General features: G+C 36.9%; 1 protein-coding gene across 1 annotated transcript in view; it reads left to right on the top strand.

The window, feature by feature from the left end:
- Window positions 1–25,720, top strand: part of LRP12 (LDL receptor related protein 12) — a 52,741-nt gene that overhangs the window by 19,347 nt on the left and 7,674 nt on the right. The window contains exons 2-5 of the mRNA XM_063327380.1: window positions 10,736–10,792; window positions 17,941–18,076; window positions 19,507–19,709; window positions 24,588–25,689. Coding sequence (XP_063183450.1) covers window positions 10,736–10,792; window positions 17,941–18,076; window positions 19,507–19,709; window positions 24,588–25,689 — 1,498 coding nt within the window. The remainder of the gene's footprint in view (window positions 1–10,735; window positions 10,793–17,940; window positions 18,077–19,506; window positions 19,710–24,587; window positions 25,690–25,720) is intronic.

Raw genomic sequence — 25,720 nt, 5'->3', positions numbered from 1 at the left:
TGTTTGTTACCGCAACAGTGATTTACAGAAACTGTAGTAGATGAAAGTATGAAGCACGTGAAGAATATGAATCAAATCTGAAATGCTCTTCCCCCTACTGTATGAGCGCTCCACAGCCCACACATCGAAATTTTCCCCTAGTCTGGCACTTCTCAAATGTGAAATACTTTTAGTATCTGAAATGGAATTTCAGAAGAAAAGAATAGTTACTGCGGTTGAACATGTACAAAGGCTCTGAGCAGTCCTTTGTTAAAATAATTGAGTTTTATTATTTTAAACATAGCTGTTTAAAATAGCTAGAAACTTTGACTTTTTCTAGGCTTGTAAGTAATACAGCAGTGGAATGTTTTCAAACAGGAGGGCAAATTGTTAGGTTTGCATTCATGATAGGGTCTAATCAGTTAAGAATAGGCACCTAAGCCTTATAAAGGAGGTAGTTCATTTAAGGGTGGGTAGGCAGTATAGTCGCTTTTGCTTCCCTCCCTCCCCGCCCTAGTTTCTGGTATACTTTTTCCTTTGCTTATCTTTTTTTTTAAAGTTACTTGAGATTTAGCTGTAATTTAGAAGTCTGTATTCACTGTTTGAACTGTTTAATTGGTTTTAGTAATCTGGTTTTTTTTTTTATACTCTCTGTCTAATCCAAAATGCTGTGCTAGATTACCACCTGAGGACACGTACAACTTTACAACCTGTAGGCATTGGTCAGACAAGTAATTTCCTTTATACCTGGCTGGGCAGAAGTATATGGTTTGACATGAATAGAGCTACTTATGTGCTTAAAATCAGGAATCTTGTTGAAGCTGAGCCAGTGTCTCTGCTAGATTTCCAATTTCCACTGCCTGCTGCCAAGTATATTAGAGCTGTCTATAAATAGTTTGTGGAATTTTTGAGAGAGAATAAAAAAAAAAAGCCAGGTTCTTTTCTGTCCCCACCTTCTTAAACTACAACTGAGAAGCTTTAACTGTTTTTTTTGCTGAAACTTTCACACAAAAATCCTTCTCTTAAGTCAAGTTATTTTAATAATTTAAAATTTTGTATTTTAGTGACAATATACTCAATTAAAAATTGTCTTATGGGATTTATGGGTGTGACCAGATGTTTTTTTTCCACCTGCAACATTAAATCAGAGTTGCTATAGTTACTACTCTAGCTTCTCTTTTGCAACCTAGGATAAAGGAACCTCTGATTTTGCTGATTTGGTGTTTCAAGATCTCTTTCAAAAGTGCTTCCTGTTCTCTCTCATGAGTCTCTCCTGTCCTACCCACAAAAAAAGAGGTTTGTGCTGCATTAAACGCAGCCAAGTACAGAACCACTGGTTGCTTTGTCTGTCTGATTGGCAATAAGGAAGAGCTGTCCCTTCCTATCCAGGGAAGAGTGGAAAGTGGCTGAGAACCCACACCTATAGAGCAGGAATGCCAGAGCTCACGCTGTAGACTGCAGCATCTTCCAAATGTTTGCTTGATGTATCCCAGTGGTGCCGGGGGCTGTGTTTGGGTGCTCCAGCATCATCTGGCTGGCAGCATCTATGTTGGATTTCGTTATGCTAGCATCTCATTATGGTTTATATGAAATTTTGTAAATTTTCTTTTGTGTGTTGCAACAGCATTCACAATTGGTGTAATATTTGTGAATAACATGTGCCTGAAGTTGAGGTGGAGCCTCCCTGGCATCACTGGAGCTGCCGGTGGGCAGAGCATACTTGAGACGTTGGGTAGCGGGGGGTGTCTCTGCATCGGCACATCCCACAGCCTGGCAGGTGTGGATTTGTGAACTAAAACAAGATAGGCTGAAGATGTAACATTTGCGCTGTGAAGATTTCTGAAGGTTTTTCTTTGGACTAGCTCTAGCATGGTCCAGAGGAGTGAGTAGCTATTACTGGTAGGAGCATGTCTTCCAGATGAGTGTCATCTAAAAGGAGTCCAGTTTGATGGTTCCAAGGGCACAGTATAACGTGAACCAAACCACATAAAGCGGAGCAGATCAGGAGATTCGGAAGCATGCTCCTTATCTGAAATAAAATACTAATGTAAACAAATCCCCATTTAGCACCATAAAATTATCAGGAATTAAGGATAGTTAGTGTTTTGGCAGAGAAGTTAGTAGTTCTGTTACGACCTAATCATTATATATTATTCAAATTCAAAGCATTTATTTATGTAGTAAACTTCTGATTTTTGGAGTACCTGTTTTAATAGACAGTTTTTGAAGAAAAAAGACTTTTTTTGGTGTGTGGGAATAATGTTACAATGCTAAAGAATGTAAAAAAAGTAGAATATTTTTCTTGGAAGATTTTTAAGTCAGTGTTATCAAGACTATAGTAATGAAGGGATGTGCTGCTCACTCAAGTACTGATTAACTTTGGCTTTAAGCTCTGTACAGTGAATGTAGATTTGGAAACTTCATGACACTCTTATTCACCAAGAGATGAATAAGGACCTGTTTTTCAAAAGTATCATGCAGCTACTTGTCACTTAAAGTACTCTCTGTGAGGAGGAGAAGACAGTATAAGAATGAGGGGGTGGTAGAAAAATGCAATATTGGATGACAGATTTTAAGTATACAGTGCTCGCTTTCGTCACTTTTTTTATTGTTTTATACCCAAGAAATAATTTTCTAAGCACAAAATGGTAGGTATTTTGGTTGTTGTAAGAAGTAAAAAATAAAGATCTAAACCTACATAAAGAATTCCATTGCAGAATTGATTCTCTAATTGTCTTAGTTTTCTAAATAAACCTACATCACAGTTGGTCTAAAATAAAAATGGTACTACATAAAATAGCAGCATTGAGTAGAGTGAAGAATTTCTTTGCTTTATGTGTTTTTACAGTGAAATTTTATGTGCTTATTTCCTGCTTTTGTATCATAAACATATTTAAATAAGCCACTATTTCAGTATGGTTTCATCTGTTAGTCATTTTTATTCTTTCTTTAATTAAAGAAATTAACTATGCCATTGTAGTATTTGAGTACACAACACTTTCTTATTTTGCGTGAACGTTAGCTTTCACTGTTTGAAATTTTAGATATATTTACTGTATCTTCATTGTAGCAGATGTTCTTCTGTTATAGGGATTTGGAATAAATCTTGTCACTCTGTTGCTCAGCTTGCCTTTAGTAGAGAATTCTGACTGATGTCTGCACGACAGTAAGGCTTTCTCTCAATGTTTCTGTCTATTGCATGTATAATTTCAGAGTAAAAGAAATGGTTATTTATTCCTTCCCTTACCTGAAAGATAATTTACATCTTGCTGCACAGCTTAACGGTTTTACAAACGACCACCTGAAACTCCTATGACTCCAGTACTTAACCCTTTTGAAGTATGGAAAGGAACTGCACGTAACTAGTTAATACCAAACTATTGCTTTAAAAATAAATAATACAAAATTTGTCATAACTCTGGCAAAAATTCTACACCTAAACTGGAGAGTATTGATCAAGTAATGCCTAAAAGTCAATACTGTCACTTCTCACGATGCTTTTTTAATTGCCTTTGTCGTGAAATATATGAACTTATGCAAAAGCTGGTATTGCCCTTTGTCATGAAAGTTAGGAGCAGTTGGGTGTGGGACAAAAAACTTCTGGTCAAAGATGCACTATATAAAAAAGAACAATAAAGACATGAAAATATGAGATGGCTGTGGATCATGAATCGTATCTTGAGTAGTTAGTCCAAAGGCATATTAACACCGATGTGTTAATTTGATTTCATGCATATCTCTAATCAAAAGGATGCAGTGATTGCAAACTAAGCCATTAGAAGGCAGGAAGTAATAATATGGTGTCACCTGTAAAGGCTGTGACTGGTTTCTGTAGGAATCTGGGAATGGCACTGCTGCTTCCCTTTGTCACTGAATATAGAGACATAACAAATGTTGCCTGGCTTCAGTGGACTGTGTACTCTCAGCTCTGCCGCACCTTAATTTCCCTGTAGCAATAACACTGTTTATTTCGCGAACTGTTCTGGGAGGGTAAGTTTCAAATGCTTAGACTCTCTCTCTCTCTCTTTTTTTTTTTTTTTTTTTTTTTTTTTAATATCTGTTTGCTCCACTTTCAGTTCCTTGTCTGGTAATGTTGAAGTTGTACATGTAGCTCTGTTCCTGTCTTCTGAGGCAAAGTCTGAATTTCTGTAATCTGGTTTAGCAGTGGTAGAAGAACACATTTTGCACAGATGAAAGAGAAAGTACAGGAGAAACCATACTCTCATAGACTTTTCTAGGTTATAAAGGATGAAAAAACAAGTCTAGTCCCTTTTGTACCCTCATGTTCATTTGAAATCATAGAAGGTGATTTTTTTCTCAGTCGCATACTGTGTACTACTCCTTCTGTAGTACAGGAGAGTTTGGCAGCAGTGTGGCCACTTACCTATGGATATCTAGCTCTCTGCTGCTGTTACAGCATTAAATCCCTGCAGCTAATGCGTTCAGTTCTAAATGCACAGTAGTTTAACAAATACGGGTGCAAAATTGTTCAGGAGATGAGGAGGTTATAAATGATGAGACGAGAAGGTTATAAATGATGAGACAAAAGACTGAGGAGGATCCTACCTAATTTTTTTGGCTCATTAACTGCATGTGACCTATGTGTAAATAACTCAGTATAGTATTTTGGGTTACATACTGAACAAATGTTTTTGTCATAGAATGGCTTGAGTTGGAAGGGACCTTTAAAGATCATCTGGTTTATCTGGAGGAGGTGCTTGTTTTTTCTGTTGGTGGCCCCCATGCTCTGCTCTGAGCTGTAACATTCAACCGTAGATTAATTGTGGGTATGAAGAGTGGGCAGTTGCCTTTGCATTCTTCTCCCACAGACTTGGCAGACGAGCGTGACCCTGGCTCAGCCTGAGACACGGCGTCTTCAGGTGGAGCTGGTTTCTGCACAACTGTGCTTAGATATTTGCAGGGTGAGGGGGTGGGATGGCCGCTGGCCGGAGCTGTCACAAAATGTGCTAGCCAAAGGGGTCGCTTCCAAGAAGCGTTCTGGAATATTACAGAGGCATCATGGATGTTTCCAGCTCCCATATCTCTAGATCAAGGAGTTTGTTGCTATTTTTGGACTAGGGCATCATAGGACCATTGCTAAGTGGCTTTTTAGTGGGGTGATATGCAAAGCAGCACCAAACTGTTCATGGAATGGATAGTAAGGTTCTCATTTTGGTGGCATCATCCACACTTGGTCAGTTAGATGCAAAATTTGGTGAAGATAAAGGCAAGGTAACTTCAGCTGCCAAGAGGCAGCGTAAACAAGTTAGGCTTGGTCTTTGTAGGGTATAGAGCGGGCAGGAATTTTGAGTAGGATGAAGAAAGGAAGTTTGGTCATGAAGTGCATTCTCTAGAGCAAGTTGAACATGTACTGTGATAAAGGGTGTTTGGAAACACATGATATACAGGAAGTGGTGTTGATCTCTTGTCCCTGATAATTGTGGTTTAAGAGAAATATCCTGCCCAGTCTGCTTATGTAGCATTTGTTATGCACCACAGTACCTTTTAGCTCAAGGTAGTTTAGAAAAAGCGCTCTCTTCGTAAGCATTCAGGTGCAGCAGTTCCTCAATTTATATAGTTCTATTTATAGGGGGGGTTGTATTTTGCCTGTTAATCTTGATATAGAAGAATTAAGCTTCAATGGAGATACGTGTGCATGACTTATTTATAGACAGTAACTACTTGGTCTAACACCAGAAATAAAGGTAACTTAAATGTGACATTTGCAACTATGGATTTTTTTTTCTCTTTTCATTTTTCATTTCAACAGTCAAGTTCATTTCTCTGTAAAACACAGTCTGTATTTAACTGAGTCCCAAGATTCATGATGTTCTTCCAAACTTAAGTATAGAATTTTACAATCACGGTGGACAAAGTCGCCTGTACCAAACTTTCTGGGTGCACTTTTACAGTATGTGTCACTTCACTGTGCGCTCATATTGCTAGTTTTACTCAAATTGAAATTTAAATGGGGTTTTCATTTAAGAGTCGTTGTTTGCTATCTCAAATATATCAGTATTTAGATGAACTTCTTGTTCTTTGTCTGAAACCTGCAAGTTCATGTATCTGGAATACAGAAGCTTGTCTTGTTTAATCTGAATGTTTTGACTAAAAGGGACACTTAGTTATTGGGGGGTTGTCTGTTTGGCCATGCTTTTTGAAAACGGCATGAATTTGAGTGAAATTTAAAGGCGAAGCTCACTTCCGGACTGTGGGCTTAGTTTTATGCTCTGAAGTTATACGCAGATAATGCTTTGGGTCTGACAGTGGTCCCATTTCGAGAGCGAGCTGTGCTGCATAGGCTGTGGGGAAGGAGGGATGTAGGGGGGAACATCCCAAAATGAAGGCATTGTGGTTAGCCTCCACCTAAGTCCGAGCAGCACCGTCACTCTCTGAGTTTCAAACATATAGAACTTGGCATTTATTTTTTCCAAACATGTCATGGTTTTCAAATGTGAAAGCATTGTTTTTTCCACAGTTTCCCCTTACAGTTTTCCTCTGCAGTTTGGTTGGAGCATTTGCTGCTGCCACATTTTCCTCATTGCCAGCCCCACGCCCCTGGCCTGTGTTTATTTTCTTATCTCTGATGAAACTCAGAAGATGTCAGTGAACTGAACACCTTCCAGGGCTATGGTTTTTATCTTCCGCATAGTTTTGTTCTCCTCTCCAGACTCAGTGTAGGAGTACAGGGCTCATGGCTGTGGGACCAGGATGCTCAGAAGTGATGTTGTGAGGGTGCTGGGTTTTTCAGGGTGGAGTGGGAGGTGTTTAACACAGTTTCATATAGACTGATAGGGGAGAAATGCCCCAACTGCTGGAAAACCTGAAGGCAAACCTAGTGTCGTTTTGCCCACTTTTGTGGTCAGTCAGCTGTGAGACACAAATCAAAAGGAATTAATTCAAGTGTTTGTGGAACTACTTGTTGTCTCTTTCTAAAACAAGACAGCGTCTCAACCTGGAGGATTTGAGTGGGATAGAAAAAAAACTGACAAAGGTCAAAGGGACTGGCTTTGTGCTGTGAAAATAAAATTAAATTTTGTGGATGAGTCTCTGAGAATCAGAGACCAACTTTGACCGTAACCTGCTTCTAACATTTAAGAGATCTTTAAAGTTATTCAAGACAGAAAGGCACTTCAGAAATTGGAGTTTGTTCCATGCTGTAAACACACTCTAAACTCATTTAATAACCAATTGTCTGATTTTGTTTATTTTTTTATTGCAGTCAAGGAACCTTTAGAGATATTACCAAGAGTGGTGGCAAAAACCTCATGTGCACTTAAATAGGAAGCCATTAAAAGTATTTTCTATACTTTTGTTTAACCTAAAGGTTACCAGTAATTTAACATACCTCATATCCTATTTACCAAAGGTTATATTTTGATTATTATTTTTTTTTTTTAGAAAAAAACATACTAAATGCCTTGTCCATTTGAATTTTTTTTTTAACTTAAATGCAGTTGCTGACTGTATCTTAAGCTGCAGGACTAAAGTTGATGAACATTTCTGTTTATTTTAAGTGGTCCATTTGTCATACGTATTTACAAAAGGATATGAAGGAGATGGGTATAGCCCCGGTTACACAAGTGATTTTTTTTTTTTTTTTAAGAAGTCACCCCCCCAAAAAAAAATTGATAGAAGATGTTAGCTTTTGAAAAACAAACGTGGTTTCTCACAGGCAGAATGGATTCATGCTAGAGCTTCTCAGTGTGTGTCTTCCAGCGCTGTGTTGTCACATGTCACACAGACTTACCCAGCTCCTGTAACTGATGTGGACAAATTCTGTGTCATTTTGTTAGGTGGCACCTGTTTCAGCTTAAAACTTAAGGTTGAAATGGGAACGAGTAGTAAATATTTCTTTAAACATCAAGAAATATGAAAGCTTACTGGTGACATAAGAATTTTTTTTTTAATATACTCATACTGTGCTGTATTAAATAGACTAACAGAAATTTCAAAGATAATGATGTTCTTGTATCTTAATGGAAGTTAATGATCTGTTATCTGATACATTGATATTCTGGTGGACTCAGTTTATATGGAACCATGTGACATAATTTTTGTGATCATATAAGGTTCACTGCCTAAAACTTTCATAAAGGTGTCAGCAGTTAGTAACGCTTAAATGGCATCTGACCACACTCTTCAGTGACGGCTTCCAATAAAAAAGTGAAGTAATAATCTGAGAGGTTTCTAAGGTTCATCTTTCATGTAACGACGGATTATTGGGAAGGAGATAATTAAAAAAAAACCCACCACCTTTTTTTGATGCTATAGTACTTGGATCTGAATTGGGGCTTCATCGTCTCACATTAGTGTTTCTTCTGACTAATCACTGAAGTTAGTTTAACAATAAATGTGACATCACTTTATGTCAAGAGATTAATTGTTAGATCATAAAGCATATTTGGATGGAAAATAATGAAGCATTCCAGTTTTGGATACAAAGTTTTCTTCTTAATTTAACTCATTAATTCTAAGTCAAGGTATACAGGATTTGCATGTGAGTTCCTGTTTTAGTATGCTTCTCGTTATTACTAATTTATAGTTTTTGTCAATTTTTTATATATATACACATTGCTTTTCTTTCCATCACTTTAGTGTTATGTCAGTTTTTTAATATTTTGTTATTGTATTTTTATCACAACTGATTTCATTAAAATTCTGGGGTTTTGTTTTCCTTGTTTTTGTATGTAGGCAGCTTGTCTGTAATTCAGATTCTGGGTGCATCAATGGAGTGCCCAGATACTGACTGTCTTCAGTGTAATTACTTTGGGTTTTTTTTTATATTTCTAAATGTTTGTGAACTCCTCCTTTTTTTTGTCGCGCTGTTCATTTTCAGTGTTCAGTAACAAGTACAGATATAGTTGTATTTGCTTATAACCCCTTTTTGAAAATACAAGACCAGTGAATAATCCCTACTGTAATTTGAAAGATGAAATACCAGTAAGCTAATTTTAGCTTAAAACAAGAGGTCTTGAAGTGTGTTAATGCTTTCCTTATGTTGATGGAAATAATAGAAAACACGACAATCAGAAATATGCTTCCATGGAATCACAAGTAAAATCACTTTACAGCAAAGATGGTGTTTATTTTGTAAATTTAGAGCTAAGTGTTACTGAAGACATGAAATCAGAGCGGGAAACACTCCTTAGCTTGTCCATTTCTATGCAAAATGGAGAAATGATTTGGGAGTAGCTTTTTAAAACTTATAGGTATGTTTTACTTTTGAAAATAGTTCAATTGGAAAGTAGTTGCTCACTAATACAGTATTTGAAATAGTTTTTCTTTTAGAATACTTCTGTCTTGAACATTGAGGGGGAATTGTTACAGTGTGGAATTTTTTTAAAATTGAGACAAAGCAACTTGGTATGTAAATATATGCAGCAAAATTAGGACGTTAAAAATGGGGGGAGAACATGTCACTTTAGAGAGCCCAAGAATTTAGTGGGCTTTTTAAAAAGAAAATAAAAATTAGACTTGCTTTTTTTCTACAAATTCTGATCACCAGTTTCTAGCTGTGTTGTGTCTTTAGGAAGTAAAAAATTATGTCTTTGTGTGTTTGGTGTCGACCCTGGGAGCAATTTCTGAAACATTTTATTTGTAACCGCTGCCGTGGAGGAACACTGAGATGCTCGATTAGGTGTATGTGTTTTAGGTCAGTTCTCTAGGCTTGGTACAAAAGGAATTTGAGTTTTCTTCAAGTTTTTAAGGTTCTTGTTACCCAAACATATCACACTTACATTGCAATGCTGGTAGAACAACTGATTTCACATGGATGAAAATCTGTGTGACATGGCAAATCATCAATATTACAAAACTTTGAGGGATTAGGAGTTGTGGTTTTAAAATCTGCGTAGTGATGTGTTTTACAGTCTAGATTCACTGCCTATGCTCAAAGGAGCTCCCTCCTTCTGAAATGCCTGGAGGATTTTATAAAAATTTGTTGTAAATGTTATAAGAAAAGACGTTGAATAAAGGAGTGGGGAACGAGAGCTGTTCAGTGGGAGAAATGTGCACAAATACAACTGGATCTGTCACATCGTGTAACAGGGCTACCACCTGTCAGCAGCCGTATTCTCTTTAGCAGACTTCTTTTACTTCGGAGGAGTATCAAGTAGCATGTGATTTGGGGGAATAACTTTTTTGTCTCTAACTCTTGATGACCACATGGGTCTCATTGTTCGTCTTTGCCAAGTATACTTGGTTTTAATGAACATTGATGGGGAGTTACTCTTGAAGGTAGCGAGTTCCTGGCTATTCCTGAAACATCTTTCTGGGTAAAGGGTATAGGCTGCAATTCTTTATCAAATAGATGGATGTCTTCCCATGGATGTCTTTATTTGCATAGCATTTACTCACAAGCCTTGATCCAGGAGGAGATGGGGAAGATGCATTGAAATAAACCTTTCCTGAAAAAAAAATAGCATTTGATGCAAAATCATGCAAAGTCTAGCATCTGAAACGCCTGAAGTTTCTCAAAACTCTTTGCTGCGATCAGTCTCTTGTTACCTTAACTTTCTAGTGTATTTAATTGCTTCTAATACACTAATGATGCTTGCTTTTTTATTTTCATTGTATAGTAACTTTTTCTCTAGTTTTTCGCTAAGTTTTATCATAAAATGAACATAGGACCTTTAATGTTTAATATTAATTAAAATAACTTCAGTTCTGTTCTTTCTGTTCTGTAAAAGGGTATCTGAAGAATTTTTACAAATTTTATCTTGGAAATTAGCTTATTCATTATGTTTAATTTTAGGAAATGGTGCTCTTGCAGAACATTCTGAAAATGTGCATATTTCAGGAGTGTCAACGGGTAAGTCATTTTTTGTAATGTTTAAATTTCATGCATGACTTAAATAGTAAATATTGAAAGCCACCTGGTATCTTATGAAGAGATATTTGGCTATAAAAATTATTACTGCCTTTTGCAGCATGTAATAAGGAATGAAGCAACTGGAACATGGAAAAATTCTCATAAGATAAAATTGATACCTGCATGCTCATGAACAGATTATGCCTTTCTAAGTGGACTGCTTAATTATTTTTCCATACAAACATTGAACTAAGAGAAAAGTTGGTTTAAGTTGAATTGATATTTTCTTTCCACAGTAAAGTTTTTTGTGAAATTAAATTTATTGAAATGTAATTTTGGACACTGCTACTATCAAATAATATAAATCCAGGAGTTATGCATTTCACCTGATTAGATTGAAGCAGTAACTGAAACTACTGTACACTTGACTGCACAGGTTCCTTAATACAAGAAAAAAAGAATTTTAAAACTCATGAAACTGATGAGATGCTGGGAGAATACTAGGTATAAAAGCAGCACACGTTGCTCAGAGGTTGCTGTGTTCTCCTGCACTAAGTCGCTCTTAGGCCTCTTCTGGGCAGCAGCCGCAGTCGGGACTACTCTGTGTTAGTGATGTGCCTGTATGTCCGTTAAGGCGTTAGGCGATACCAGCGTATAGGCTTTGTTCTTCAGATCTTAAGCAGTGTCAGCTAAGCTGCTGGTCATGTTTTATGATACAGATACTCTGTAGATGTGCAAATGGGGAGATAAGCACTCTTTTTTCAGTGAGCAGAAGAATACAAGCCTGATTCTTTCCATAGGGAAGCTGCCTCTAATCCCTTGAAATCAAACTGATTTTCACACCCTTCTCCTAAAATAAGAGCCAAAATGCAATCTCGTCCTTTTTGACAACAGCTTGCACATTGCGCTGGAGTTATTCTTGCAGTATTCCTTCAAACAGTACGTTGCTACTTGTGCACACGGTTAAGTTTTTGGATAAATTTGTGGTCAGTGGATGGTCTCTATGACACCATACTACCTCCTTTTTCCCTTTCATTGTTTGCCACTCAAAGACTGTCAAAGTCTAATTATAGAAGGTCTTTGCTACCCATTCTTGTGCTGCATCATGAAGAGTGTTGTTGCTTTTGAACACTAGTAATGCACTAAGTATCATATATAGTACATTTATGGCACACTGTAAATAATAAATAACACTACGGGTACTTACCACTGTTGGAACAATTGTTGCTGGAACTGACTTGTATGAGATACACAGCCAGCCTAAAATCTAGCTATGCAGCTTTCAGGATATGTTTTAACAATCCTTCACCCCTTTGTTTACTGCAATAGTCATGTCACAGGTCGCAATACAGGCAGAAAAGCATCTGCTGGGCAAGAGGTGAATGGAATGTTTGACTCTGCTTTCAGTTCTGTGGCCAGCATGCATGAATAGGCAGCGCCAAGAAGAGGAGAACACAATGTACTTTCTACGCAAGATAACAGCAGCTGGTGGGCAGACCTTTAACTACTGAGAAGAAAGGTCCATTGAGGACTTCCATTTAAAAATAAGGAAAAAAAATATTTTTATATATATGGAAAAAAAAAAAGAGTTGTGGTGGTCCTGTGTTCTAAAATAGCTTTCCAGCTGGGCAAGAATAAATATCATACTCTTAAAGTTTCTGTCTTAATATAAAGTGAAACTTCTTCACTGGAGAATTTTGAGATAATGGGGATGGGGGTGGTCTGTTAATGAAAACCTGAAGAAAGCATGTAGACAGATCCAGTGGCATTTTTCTTACAGTTCTTTGTATGTACGTATTAAATGTTAAGTATATGGCCCGAGTACAAAAGATGCGGATGGATTTAGATGATTTTTTCGTTTCCTTTGAAACAACCTGATTCCCCCAAACATGTTTTTGAACTTGCAGATTATATATTTCATCAAGCATACCTGGACAGCTTTGTATTTATCTGAACAATTTTAAGCAGAGTTCCTGTGACATGGAACGAAAGACATTAATCTATCTAAATCCAACTTTTAACTTGTTGTTGAAACCAAGCAAGTGATTTTCTTAGACAGTTGCTACTGAGAAGGGATTTAAAATGAAATGATTGTCTTGATGGTAGATTTCCTGTCATGCTGCCGCTGTAAGGCTACATGACCTACCTTACTAAATTATGTTTTAATAGCACAGACCTCTGTGGTCTTTGGTATTTATGCTTCTGCTGTATATTAGATCTGCCAAGTTGCAGGTACACCTCTGATATATGAGCATGCTTTTTCTACCAACAGCAATAATGGAATGTTGTCTCTTGTGTATAAGCTATCACTAGAGAACAAGTGTTTTTAAAAATCTGAACATTAAAACAAGTGCCTTTAAAATCTGAAAAATTGAGAAATATTTTCAGGTCCGTCTTTAAGGTATGTTGCACCATAATTGTCACAACTGCAAAACCACCCACCCCCCTGCGTTTTAAAAAACTTCTACAGTGGTGAAAACATTTGTTAAAGTGGTAAAAACACTGGTTAAAAACATTGTTAAAAAAAATTATAACGATTCCTTTTTACTGAGTGTGTCTCGGTACTGCAGAGCAAAAGGCATTTTAAATTAAAGCTTTTCAGCTTGACCTGGAGGCAAAGATTCCTATACCTTCTCCCCCCATAGTTCTCCAAATAAGACTTTCAGTGGCTTCTGAGAGTTACAAATGCAATAATTATCCTCCCTATTCATGGTTTAGACTTTATCACAACATTATTCTCTTTTTACTCTAAGCTGTTTTAAACACCTTCAGATCATTTATCCAGCTGCATTCATGTCCTTACCATGTCCAATATAATGCATACCTTATCATCTTGTGGTTCACATTGAAAGCTAATTCTTTTATCTTTTCAACTAATCTCCTGGCATTACTGTGAAGATAAATCCCTAATCTCCCTCTCCCTGCTTTTCTGAAGTGACTTTTTTCCTTGACATGTTGTTCGCTGTTGCTACAGGTACTTTACTTCTCTAAATGTTGCTACAGAATTTTTGCATAGTTTTCTTTATTATTTTCTTGTTATAACTTGCAAGTTGAATTTGGTACTGTAAAGTTTTCACTGTCTCTCTTCTGTTTACTGATCAACGTCCCGTAGGTAGTTTACGGTCGTGTTCTGTAACGTGGGGCAGTGAACAGATTGCAGGAAGACGGGAATAGGGAAAAACTGTTGTACATTTTTTTTTAAAAAGTCTGCAAGAAAATCCATATACACCAGAAAAACACGTGCACAGTTTATCCTCTCAGCATTTTTTTTGACCGTTATTTTGCACTTTAGTTTGTGAAACATCTTCAGTCCTAATTACAATATTGCAATCCACTGAACAGAGTTATAGCAAAGTACAAACAAAATTGCAAATAGATTGTTAATAAAATAAAGGCTCACAGAGGAAAGAGTTTGAAACAGGTAGGAGATGGATGAGCAGAATTGTACCAAACAATACAGGGGAATTGAGAGGAATGTCGGCAGAGACAACACTTCTGTAGAAATGGTTGTGCAGGAGGGAGTTGTTCCCAGCCAAAAATCTAACAGCCACCAGCTGTAATATTGAAAATATCTTGGGCGTGCATCACTGTGTATCTTTTGCTTCTCTGTGCAACCTTCTCCACTTGTTTTGTGCTTCTGCCTCAGTTACAAACTCATCTCCTTTTTTTCCTGACTCCTCTAATTTTCATTGTGCTGCTTTCTTATGTATTTTTAATACTTCCCATAAATTATTCCAAACCTAGTCAGGTTTCCTGTAATTTTAAGTTCCTATAGACAAAACTGACCTGTATGACAAATGCCTGCAGGGCTATGAGCGATTGAAATTTGAAGTACAAATGCTCCACAACTTAGATGTTTGCCTCTATTCATACATGCCCATTTTATGTGCCGTCACTTGAATTATGTTTTGATTCCCATGCTTTTCTTGATGTGGCTCACATTCTCCTTGTTTGCAAACACATTAATAAAATGTATGTTACATTATATTCTCAAAAGCTTTAGAGGAAACATCCTAGTTAAGCAGAGAGTCAGGAATTGATTTCAAAAGGTTTGCCATAGTCTTTGCAAAGTACGTTTCCTTTAAAACTGTTTTGTTTCAAAAGGTTATCCTTGATTTTAAAAATCTTTCTGAGAAATTATTCTCTCTCAGATTGACAGCGCTTCTGAAGTGCAGCTTCTACACAGTTGATCTTGACCTTTATACACTTTTTTAAGCAAATGAGAGATTTCTGTTATAAGTAAGAGATTTCAGTGCATGAATGAATACCAAATATGCAAATATATTTAGCCTATCTAGCTAACCTGCAGTTATGGAAAATCCCTTTTCAAGTCCATTCCCTTTTATTTTTTGAACCCCCACTTTGTCATATTCACACTTTCTTGAGTTTGATTTTTTTTTTCCCTCTTCTACAGCAGAACTACAGTATTGTTCACTCCATCCTGTATTTTAGTGCCTCTGATCATTCTTGCTTCTGCATGCCCTCCTTAATCTGCTTCTTTCTTCCCGTATTGGGTGGTGCTGGAAATGGTCATGTTTTGCCCTCAGCTCTTTAGTGCTAACTTTAGTGGAAACAGAGAAAAAGCCATCTTAAGTAAAAGAATATAGAAAATATAGGGATATGGCTGGTATATTAAACAAAGGCTAAAAAACCAGAATTTGAGTAAAAGTGGAAGTTTTCACGGTGCTCTGAAAATACTGCCTTGATTATATAGGCTTTCCATATGGAATTTCTTCCGTTCAAACTCGTGTAACAAGTAAAAGTGACTGCTTATACCTGCTGCAGGGATTGGATCAAGTAAATTCTAGTTGTCGGGGTGTGCTGGACCAGCATAGGAAGTTGCAAAGCTAATTGCATAGTAATTTACAGTTGCCAGCAGTGTTTGGAGGTTCCTATTCAACAGGCATTAGGCTGTATGTATATTTATAGCATGCTTAAGTCTTTGGAGGTGAAATTTGTAAAATTGAACGAACATATGTTGAATGGATTTATTTTTAATCTTCTGTAAGGTTTTTCTTTGTCAGGCAAATTTAAAAGCTTCCTCAGAAGTTCTCAGTGACAAAATCTCATATGTCAGTTTGTAAATACCTAAAACCAGGTGAATGTTGTAATAGTATAAATTTCACCTGAAGGCAACTTATTTTAAGCTGAGTACAATTTCAGTAGCAACCAAGTAGTGCTTGCCGATGTTTGCAAGCTTGGTACCTTAGTTTTCTACTTTTTTGCATGTGTTTTCCTTTCATACCTGGTAAAAATGCTATTTTACTTCAACATTTAATTGCAAATACCCAGTTCTTCTTTCCAGTCCTTCCATTTCTTGTCTGAACAGATGTAAAATATATCCAGGTCATTCACACGGGAGTAGTGTTCCAAAATATCATGGTGTTAGAGCACCACCTATAGGGTTTGCTCAAAATTAAAACCAGAAAGTTTCTGGCAAATAGTTAATTGAATATTCAAATAAAATCATATACTTCTGTATTTTGAGACTTTTCCTCCCTAGATATTAGGGCAGGTCCTATGTTCTATAGCCAAAGTATGTTAATACTTAACCATGCAGTATGAATGAAGCTCTTTAGGAGAAACATGTGAAAACCTATTTAAAGCAATGTCTTCTTACAGCTGTATGTGAAAACAGTAAATTTTTTGTTTCTAGGTTTCTATATTAAACCTAATAGAGAAAATGTGGGATTATGCCACCATTTTTGTCTTTAAATCCTTCTAAAACTATTTTTAGAAATGTATTTGTTATGCCATATAGAAATATTTTCAAGTAAAAATAATTGTTTAAGAATATATAGTTCTATTGTATTAGAGCTAGTCAATAATTTCAGGTCCATGTTGCCTTGAAAAATGATCTTAGAAGCTTGATTGTGGATATAAATGAAAAAAATATTAAGAACCTCTACAAATTACATTATTACAACTTTTGCACTATTACGGATGCAGTTCATTCTTCATCATGTTTGCTCACTGCATCAGTTTGGATTTTTTATTTTTATCAATTACATATTCAAAATTTTAGAAGTTCTAAAAGCTTTTGCTCATCAGACAACAATGAAAATGCCTCCTCATTTGTAATAATTCTTGTGTTTAAACTGCTGTGCTTAACTAATTGTAAACTTTAAGAGCGCACAAGTTTTGGACTAGCAGTGAGGAAACTGTAAAATAAAAGCGCAGAGGGCAGTTATTTTTGATGTGTTTTCTGCCCTCTGAAACTTCCTCATAATTTCAGGCTCTGTAGCGATAGCATTCTGGCCCTCCCTATTTATGTGAGGGTTGTGAATATGCTGTATGACAGGTGTTGGATATAAGGCTGCTACGGGGAAAAAAACCAAACAGCAAAACAAAACTAGTAAGTACATTACTTGAAATAAAATCAGCAGAGCCGAGAACACTCCAGTAAAAGGAACGAGCAACTGTTAAGGCCAATACAGAAAGCTACACTTAGAATAAAGTAAGAATACAAATGGCTGAGTTACTTCAGTTGCATAGAATTAGTCCTTTAAAGACAAGCTTTCTAATCCGTTATCAGAAATGTAGTTATGCAAGTCCCTTTTAAGAATAATCTCTTCTAAACCCAACTTGTACTATCTAGACATGAAGTGTGCTGCAGCAAGTGCTCTTTGCCTTTCACGCATTGGAATCATGTCTATGAAGATCATTTCCATGCCAAGGGCTGGAAGGGGGTGTTTAAGTCATGGCCAGGCACTGGGTATTCCAAAGATAGGAAGTTTCAACTACTTGATTATTTTGCTTTAATTTATTTTTCACCTTCTAATCCATTTCTCAGTATAAGATGGAAATGCATTGTTAAATTGAACCGAGTCTTTGAGAAGGCCAAAAATAAAATTAAGAAATAAAAGTTGACAAAGTCTATAGAGAGTAATCTTTTGTAATCTGTAGTACTAATTGACATTGATATAAATTTCTGCACTGACAGCACTGGAAAACGTCTTTTGGCTGACACGTGTCCATTATGAACTCCATTAGACGTTGTTTTTATTGCTACCTCATCCAGTTCAGTAGGTTATTTTCCCTAATAAGTGTTGATTGATTTTTGTCCTACTGGCTTTTTAAAAAATGGCATTAAGCAAGTTGATTTCAATATATATATATTTTTTTTTATCTTTTTTTTTTTTTTTTAGCTTGTGGAGATATCCCAGAACAAATTCGATCACCAAGCGGGACAATCACAAGTCCAGGGTGGCCCTCTGAGTATCCAGCCCGAATCAACTGTAGCTGGTACATTCGTGCAAACCCAGGGGAGATCATTACTATAAGGTAACAGTGCTCCTGTATGAACTACGTGGTTTAAAGAAAGTACTGACTAGACATTTTTAACTGCCAGTTGTGTGCGTACCAATTTCATCTTCCTTCCTGTAAACTGAGGATTTCTGTTTTGTTTGTTTTCTGCCATTCCTTTTATCTGATTTGTTTTTACACAACCATGTAGCATCTATTTTCAGCTGGAGAGTTAGTGAGTAGAAAAAGTGTCTATTTGTTCATTTATTTGATTTGTTTTTAATGTCTCTGATAGATAAGAATTTTGCATTAAAAAATGTGTAGGGGAAATTCTGTAATGCTTCATTGCTGTGAATCTCATGGTGTGCTTAAAAGTCGCTGGGAATAAATAGTAAATGAATAGGTATGATCGCAGTTTTGGAAATGCTGACTTTTGATGCAGAGAGCTCCTCGCGGTTTCATGTACCTTGTAACTTTTCTAAAGAAGTAATGTAAAAAAGCTGTAATGTAGGTTCAAGTTCTCATGAGTTCATTCCCCATTACTGCCACAGGGGAAATCTAGGCTTGTTTTAGCATCAAGATACAAATTAGTACTGCTTCGCGCGTTGATCATGAAACCGCATTAGCTGCAGATTTACTTCAGTTTCTAGTACAGACCTGCTGACCTAAGAAGCAGCTCTTCATTATGAAGTATTTGCTTTGACATTAGTTACTCTTTTAAAGTACTGCTTTTTGATTTAAGCAGTCTTTCTACTAAATATTAAACTCGCATAAATGCAATGTGAAGTAGGAAGAGCTGTTTTCATACAGTTTATTTTTCATAAAATTCTTTTTTTTTCCCCTCTCACGTTGTTTTCTTGCACTCATCTACCTAGCACACATTTCACACTTCATTACCATGGCAGCATGTCTTGATCTAGCTGTAGGCATACCGTGATGTACCCTTTTGGGTAACCAAGTAGTGCAACTGGGAGCAAATCTTATCTGAAATCCTAGTTTCGAACAATTTAGCTGTCATATCATTGGCTAAGTGTAGCATTAGCTAAAGTTCTGATGAAATGGGGTTAAATAAAACCACTTAGTAATATATAAAGTCATTAAATGAGACTCATAGAGACAGTTTCGTTAACAGTATTGTTTATTTATTTCTTTTTAGACAAAGGCTTAATGTGGGTTTTTTATAGCAGAACTGAGCTTCTTTAAGTAGTGGACGCAATATTTTGTTTGACAGAATGGATTCTTGCTGTCCTAATAACAGTATCGTCACCACGAGGTTAAATTCTATTCCTACACAGGTAGAGAAGCTGCTCTTTTTATTTCAGACCAGAAAAGAACTTACAGCTAATTTCAGTTTTTCTGCATAGCAATTCATCACCTTGGTTGTGTAATACCCAGTTCAGTAGCAATTTTGACCTTTTTTCTTTTTTTTTTTAATTTTTTTTTGTGTGGGTTTTTTTTTCCTCTCCTAGCTTTCAAGATTTTGATGTTCAGGGATCACGACGATGCAGCTCGGATTGGTTAACAATTGGAAGCTACAAGAATATTGAAGGCTACAGAGCATGCGGCTCCTCCATTCCTTCACCATACATCTCTTCACAGGAACATGTTTGGATCAGATTTCATTCAGATGACAGCATCTCCAGAAAAGGCTTCAGATTAGCCTACTTCGCTGGTATGTTTCAAATAATACCTAGTTCAGTTTTATAGTTTCATTTTTATGGTTTTCTGGTTCAAGAACTAGTTCCTTGTAGCAGGGTACAGTATATGTATCTTCTGTAGCTGATTCAAGGCTTGTTGATAGTATACGTTGTGTAGATTATTTTGATCCCATGTACAACTTGACGATTCAAAGTGGGAATTAGTGTTCACAGTAATAAGCAGAATGAATGATTGAGGGGAGAGAAGTTTACTATTAATACTAGGCAACTTGGGAGGTTTTTTTTTAACATAGCTTAAGATTTGATATTTTTTCATCAGAGAAAAATTAGCTGTTAAAATAGTTGGGTAGACTTCTGAGTAGCATAAATAGGGCAGGAGAAGGAAGAAACAGTGGGATTTTTTTTTTTTACATTTCCGTCATTTTTTCCCGTCTCCAGGAGGTATACTCTATTTTTAAAAAACCCACAATGTAAAACCTTATTAACATGATAAATTACTCTAGCCAAGTATAGACATGGGTTTGTATATGCAAAATTTTTCTTGGATAATTCAAGTACACAATATAAGCTATTTACCAGTAGTAATAGTTTTAGACTGTTTGTGGGCAATTCTTGCTCTAGTAGCTGCTGCCAAGAGAGAAGAGGAGGACAACCATGGGTAAAGACTAACTCCACTTTTTTCCAGCCTTAAGCGATATTAAGATTTCATATAATAGCATGATCATGGTTTTCTGTGTCCTGATCATCAAAAATACTCAATTACGCTTCTCTCTGTTTTCACAATGGTTTTGCGTTCTTTTGCTTCTTGGTGTCTGCCTGTACTCCACTCTCTCACCTGCCCCAAAGCTCTGTGCACTAACCCTGAACTCCCCTCCTCCATAAAACAATCCATACTCCATAAAACAATTCCTACTGTCTTACACCTATCCACTGCTACCCATCTTCAAAACTATTCCACCAAGATTCAGTAAAATGAGCACTGATCTCCTCTAGCCTAAGCTTTGTTTGTCCCTGTTCTGTGTTGTGCACTCCTACCTAATGGTTTCCTCTACCCTGTCAGTCCTTCACAAACCCGAAGTTTCCAGGCAGGCTTATCCCTTTCTAGCGCCTGTTTTCAAGCCTACAAAAAAGTTCCATCTGCACTTCAGCTCCTTGCAGCTGTCTTGGGAGGAGTAATGCAGCCTTGCACTTCATGCTGGCTCAGCTTTCAGGGCAATGTTCTACCTGAGTTTTGCTTACTGTCTCACCAAAAAACATGATGGGGGGGAAAAAAAAGCCACTCTCTAATCAGTCATCATTTTCTACCGTTTCTGCTAACGGCCCGCGCACGTGCTGTTATCCTGTGTGAGGCATTGGCTTCTGCCCTGCTTATCTCCCTCTCCTCATAGGCACAGAGGGAAGGCAGCATTCCTGCCTGGGGGGCCTTGGGAAGAAAGGACATTTTGGCTAAGGTTTGCAATGGGCAGAGGAGGCAAGCCACAGGCTCAGTAGAGTTTTTCTGAAAATCCTTTCCTCTCTTTTTCTCTGTTCTTGACACAATTTCAGTATGTAATCCCTTTTGGAGGAAGCTGGAACACTTTCAGCAATAAGCAGTTTTTACTGTTAGGTGATTTCTGCTTGTTAGCATCATGCAGTGGTACTGGGTTTAGAGTACTTAGGACTTTAATTTAGTGTTTTTAAGTGTACTTTCGAAGAAAAACAGTTTTGTTTTGGCTTTTTTGGTGATTGTTTCTTTATTGTTTTGGGGATTTTTTGGTTTTTGTTTGGTGTTTTTTTTTTCTTTTTTTAGATGAACCTTGCTGAAACTTTGGTTTGAACTTGGTCTCTATGCTTAATATGATACTTAGGAAGTATTTCACTTTGAGTGGAAGTGTAGTGTTTCAGTGATCAGAGTAGTCTTCTAATGTTGTAAGCTGACCTGTCTATAGGAGAAGAGTTGACAAATCTACTTTAATAATCATCTGATCGTTTCTACTTTCCAGTGTGAAAAGGAGACTTCTGAAGTACTGACAACATTTTTGCTGTACATTCAACTGTGCCATTATGTTGTTTGATTTCTTCTCATTAGCATCATGCAGCAAGGCTCAGTTTAACTCCTCAGCAGACTAATTAATTCAGTGTTATTAAGGCTACTCTCAAAGGTGGCATGTGATCTTAGAAAAAGGGGAACAAGTAGTAATACTTTAGTTACATGGATGCAAGTTAGGTTTACTTCTGCTGGAATGATAGAAACAATATAGATTACAGATGTAAAAGGGACCACTACAGATCCTCATTTTTAAAAACTGATGTGGAAGATAGGCCATGTGAATTGTTTGAATTAATTCTTGTTTAAAGTAAATAATATCTTCCAGGTAAATACTCATATTTCCTTTTAATCAAACAAAACAATAACAAAAAGCATTACAGTTAGGAAGGGTACTTGACTAGGAGGTAAATTTTGTGTTGCTTGTCTTTCCTCTGTCTTCCTCCCACCCCATTTAATTTATCAGCCTCTTTAATTATGGATATCAAAATGGGATGGAATTTACTAATGGTGATGTAGAGTGGAAAATAGAGTTAAGAAAAGTGCAGAAGTTTGTTTGCTGTAAATGCATGAAAGGATTGAGTTCTTCCTTTGGCTCCAACTGCACAAGGGTTCTGCTAATTGACTTTATACTATCTTGAAGTCTTTTGTGGTACAGCTTCCAAGGATAGTCTTATTTCGTACATCTCTTATTATTTTACAACTCTAATTTTTGATTCATATGTAAAATTTCCTGATGTGATGACTTCAGGATTGGTGGTTAAAACTGCTAAATCAGGATCAAGGGATGTTTAAAAGCCTGCAGAAGGAAGAGCTTTGGTTGAAATTATTTACAGTCCCATGTTATATCTTCCTACTCGACCTTTTTCCAGGTTCTGCATGGTATAAGTTTTGAGCTAGAGTATGATCAGGATTTGAGCAAGTTCAATGATTCTGCTTATTCATATTCTACTGTATTGCCCACAGCCTATGGGGTACAGTCGTTCAATTTAGGCAGACAGAAAAAGTCTATCAGTTTACTTTCACGTTTCAAATTCAATGCCAAGGTTCATACTAAGTATTTGGCATGCTAATATTATGAATTATGTGTATGAGTGTATTTTTTATATATATATGTAAAAATACATATATGTATACTAGATCTGTTCTTTGGGGTTTTTTCCTTAATGAAATAAACGCTTTCTAAAACTTAATTACTGGCAGCACATACATTTTGCTCTCCTTTCACTCTCTGTCAGCAAATTTATTGACTTAAATGCTCTTCAGCTGTGCTTATAACATTTATTACTCTTGTTGGTTTCACTTTTTCCTGCATTCATTTTTTAAAAACGTTAGCATTTGTGAAATTTTTAAAATGCTGATGTTGCACCTTTAAAAAAAATAGTTCAAGGTAGAGTATTTCTTTTTCATGTCTTTTAAGATACTAAAATAGCAAAAAGGAGAACAGAGGTGTGATATGACTTGACCTATCACAGCAGATTAGTTGCAGCAAGGGAAGTTCAGGCTAGATATGAGGACTTTTATCGCAGTGTGTGGTTAAGCACTGGAACTTTGAAAATACTTGATGGGACAAGGCCCCGAAAAACCCAACTTCAGTTAGCTTTGCTTTGAGCAGATGATTTGATTAGGTGACCTCCAGAGATCCCTTCCAATCCGAATTGTTCTGATGTAAAGGAAGGTAGAACCTGCTTCTTCTGGGAAGTCTGTATTTCAGTAAGTTCATCATGCTGTCTTTCCTGTTTCTTTTTTAAAACCCTAAGTATAGTGTTGTTTAGATTTAGTATATGTTTGTCTAATTTAGTTCCCAAATTACCGCTGTGTAGGACCCATCTGCATTGCAGATTTTTTTGAAATTTTTTTTTTGAGGAGTGACTATGGTGGTTTGTTTTATAGCCAATTTTACAGTCTCTACCGTGATTTTTAGAAGTTACAGTGATTTCAAATGATACAGCAGTACTTGACTCAGCTAAATCATTGCAGAGCTGAATTAGCTTGCGTCCCAGGTATGCTTCAGTGTTTAAAATGGTTGTAACTTTAATAAATTAATCCCTGAAAAAAATATTCTTGATGTTACAGGTGTGGTGGTAGCCAGTAGACCATATTTTCTTAGATAAAGGTGTCTCTTGACTCTTTTTTCAGAATTAAAAAACATAAATAAAACCAACAAACCACTCAACCAAAGCACCTCACACTTCTGTGGTTTCTGGAGCACTACTTGCATTCTTAACTTTTAAAGGATAATTTTGTATAGTTTTGTATGTTTTAAGTATGTGTTTCTGCATTTGCTGTACTCTACTCTTAGTTGCTGGAGGAGAGGCAGGAGCAAACAGTGGGAAGAGGTGAGCAGAAGAGGTTTCTCTGTTCAGTTGGTGGTAATAGGTAATCTTCAGCTGTCGGCTTCTCCCTTGCCGTAGATCCTTTGGTACAAAGTAGGAACCTGCAGAAACAGGAGGGAGGTCTGACTGCCTTTACAAGAAAGAATTTGAGGATGTAGCTGGTACTGCAGGACAAAATGTTTCCGTATTTCGAGGGATAGAGGAGAGAAACAGTACTTTTCTGATTTATTTTTAGCACCTTAGAAGCCAGATTTTTTTAATCATTATAAATGAGCATTGTTTTCTTGCTTGGGTTGAAGTTATTTGATGGAAAGCAGGTACGAATGAGGCTCATGCTGACAGAATTTTGACTTGAAAAAAATGTTTTATCTTGAAACTTACTGGAAGTTGTGATGACTTACAGAGAATTTAAATAGTTGTTTTGTGATTCTGAACTACCTGATGGAACAAATAAATACGTGACACAAACCATAAAGTGCTAAATTCTAAAAAGATAATATTTTTATAATTTCTTTTTTTTTTTCTTTCAGGGAAATCTGATGAACCAAATTGTGATTGTGACCAGTTTCATTGCGCTAATGGGAAGTGTATTCCAGAAAGTTGGAAATGTAATAATATGGATGAATGCGGAGATAACTCGGATGAAGAAATCTGTGCCAAAGCTAGTCCTCTGGCAGCTTCTTCCTTTCAAACTTGTGCTTACAATCAGTTCCAGTGTCTTTCTCGCTTCACCAAGCTTTACACTTGCCTTCCAGAGTCTTTAAAATGTGATGGTAACATTGATTGTCTTGACCTAGGAGACGAAATAGACTGTGATGTGCCAACATGCGGGCAGTGGTTAAAATACTTTTATGGTACTTTCAGTTCTCCCAACTATCCTGACTTCTATCCACCTGGAAGCAACTGCACCTGGCTGATAGACACTGGTGACCATCGCAAAGTAATTTTGCGATTCACTGATTTTAAACTTGATGGTACAGGTTATGGAGACTATGTCAAAATATATGATGGATTAGAGGAGAATCCACGGAGGCTGTTGCGCGTGCTAACAGCATTTGACTCTCATGCTCCCCTCACTGTTGTTTCATCCTCAGGACAGATAAGAGTGCATTTTTGTGCTGACAAAGTGAATGCTGCAAGAGGATTCAATGCCACCTATCAAGTAGATGGCTTCTGTTTGCCATGGGAAATTCCATGCGGTGGAAATTGGGGTTGCTACACAGAGCAGCAACGCTGCGATGGCTACTGGCACTGCCCAAACGGAAGGGATGAAACCAACTGTACCATGTGTCAAAGAGATGAGTTTCCATGCTCTCGAAATGGTGTTTGCTACCCTCGTTCAGATCGCTGCAACTACCAGAATCATTGCCCTAATGGTTCGGATGAAAAAAATTGTTTCTTCTGTCAGCCAGGAAATTTTCATTGTAAAAATAACCGCTGTGTGTTTGAGAGCTGGGTTTGTGATTCTCAAGATGACTGTGGTGATGGCAGTGATGAAGAGAATTGCCCGGTCATTGTGCCCACCAGAGTTATAACTGCAGCTGTCATTGGGAGTCTTATTTGTGGATTGCTGCTTGTCATTGCACTGGGATGTACTTGTAAATTGTACTCACTCAGGATGTTTGAGCGAAGGTAAGTAGAACAGATTGCCTCGATAACTTAA

Source organism: Chroicocephalus ridibundus, chromosome 2 (assembly GCF_963924245.1).
Source record: "Chroicocephalus ridibundus chromosome 2, bChrRid1.1, whole genome shotgun sequence".
In the NCBI taxonomy this organism is placed as follows: domain Eukaryota; kingdom Metazoa; phylum Chordata; class Aves; order Charadriiformes; family Laridae; genus Chroicocephalus; species Chroicocephalus ridibundus.
The sequence above is the reverse complement of the archived record's forward strand: the minus strand, read 5'-3'. Positions and strand labels throughout refer to the sequence as shown.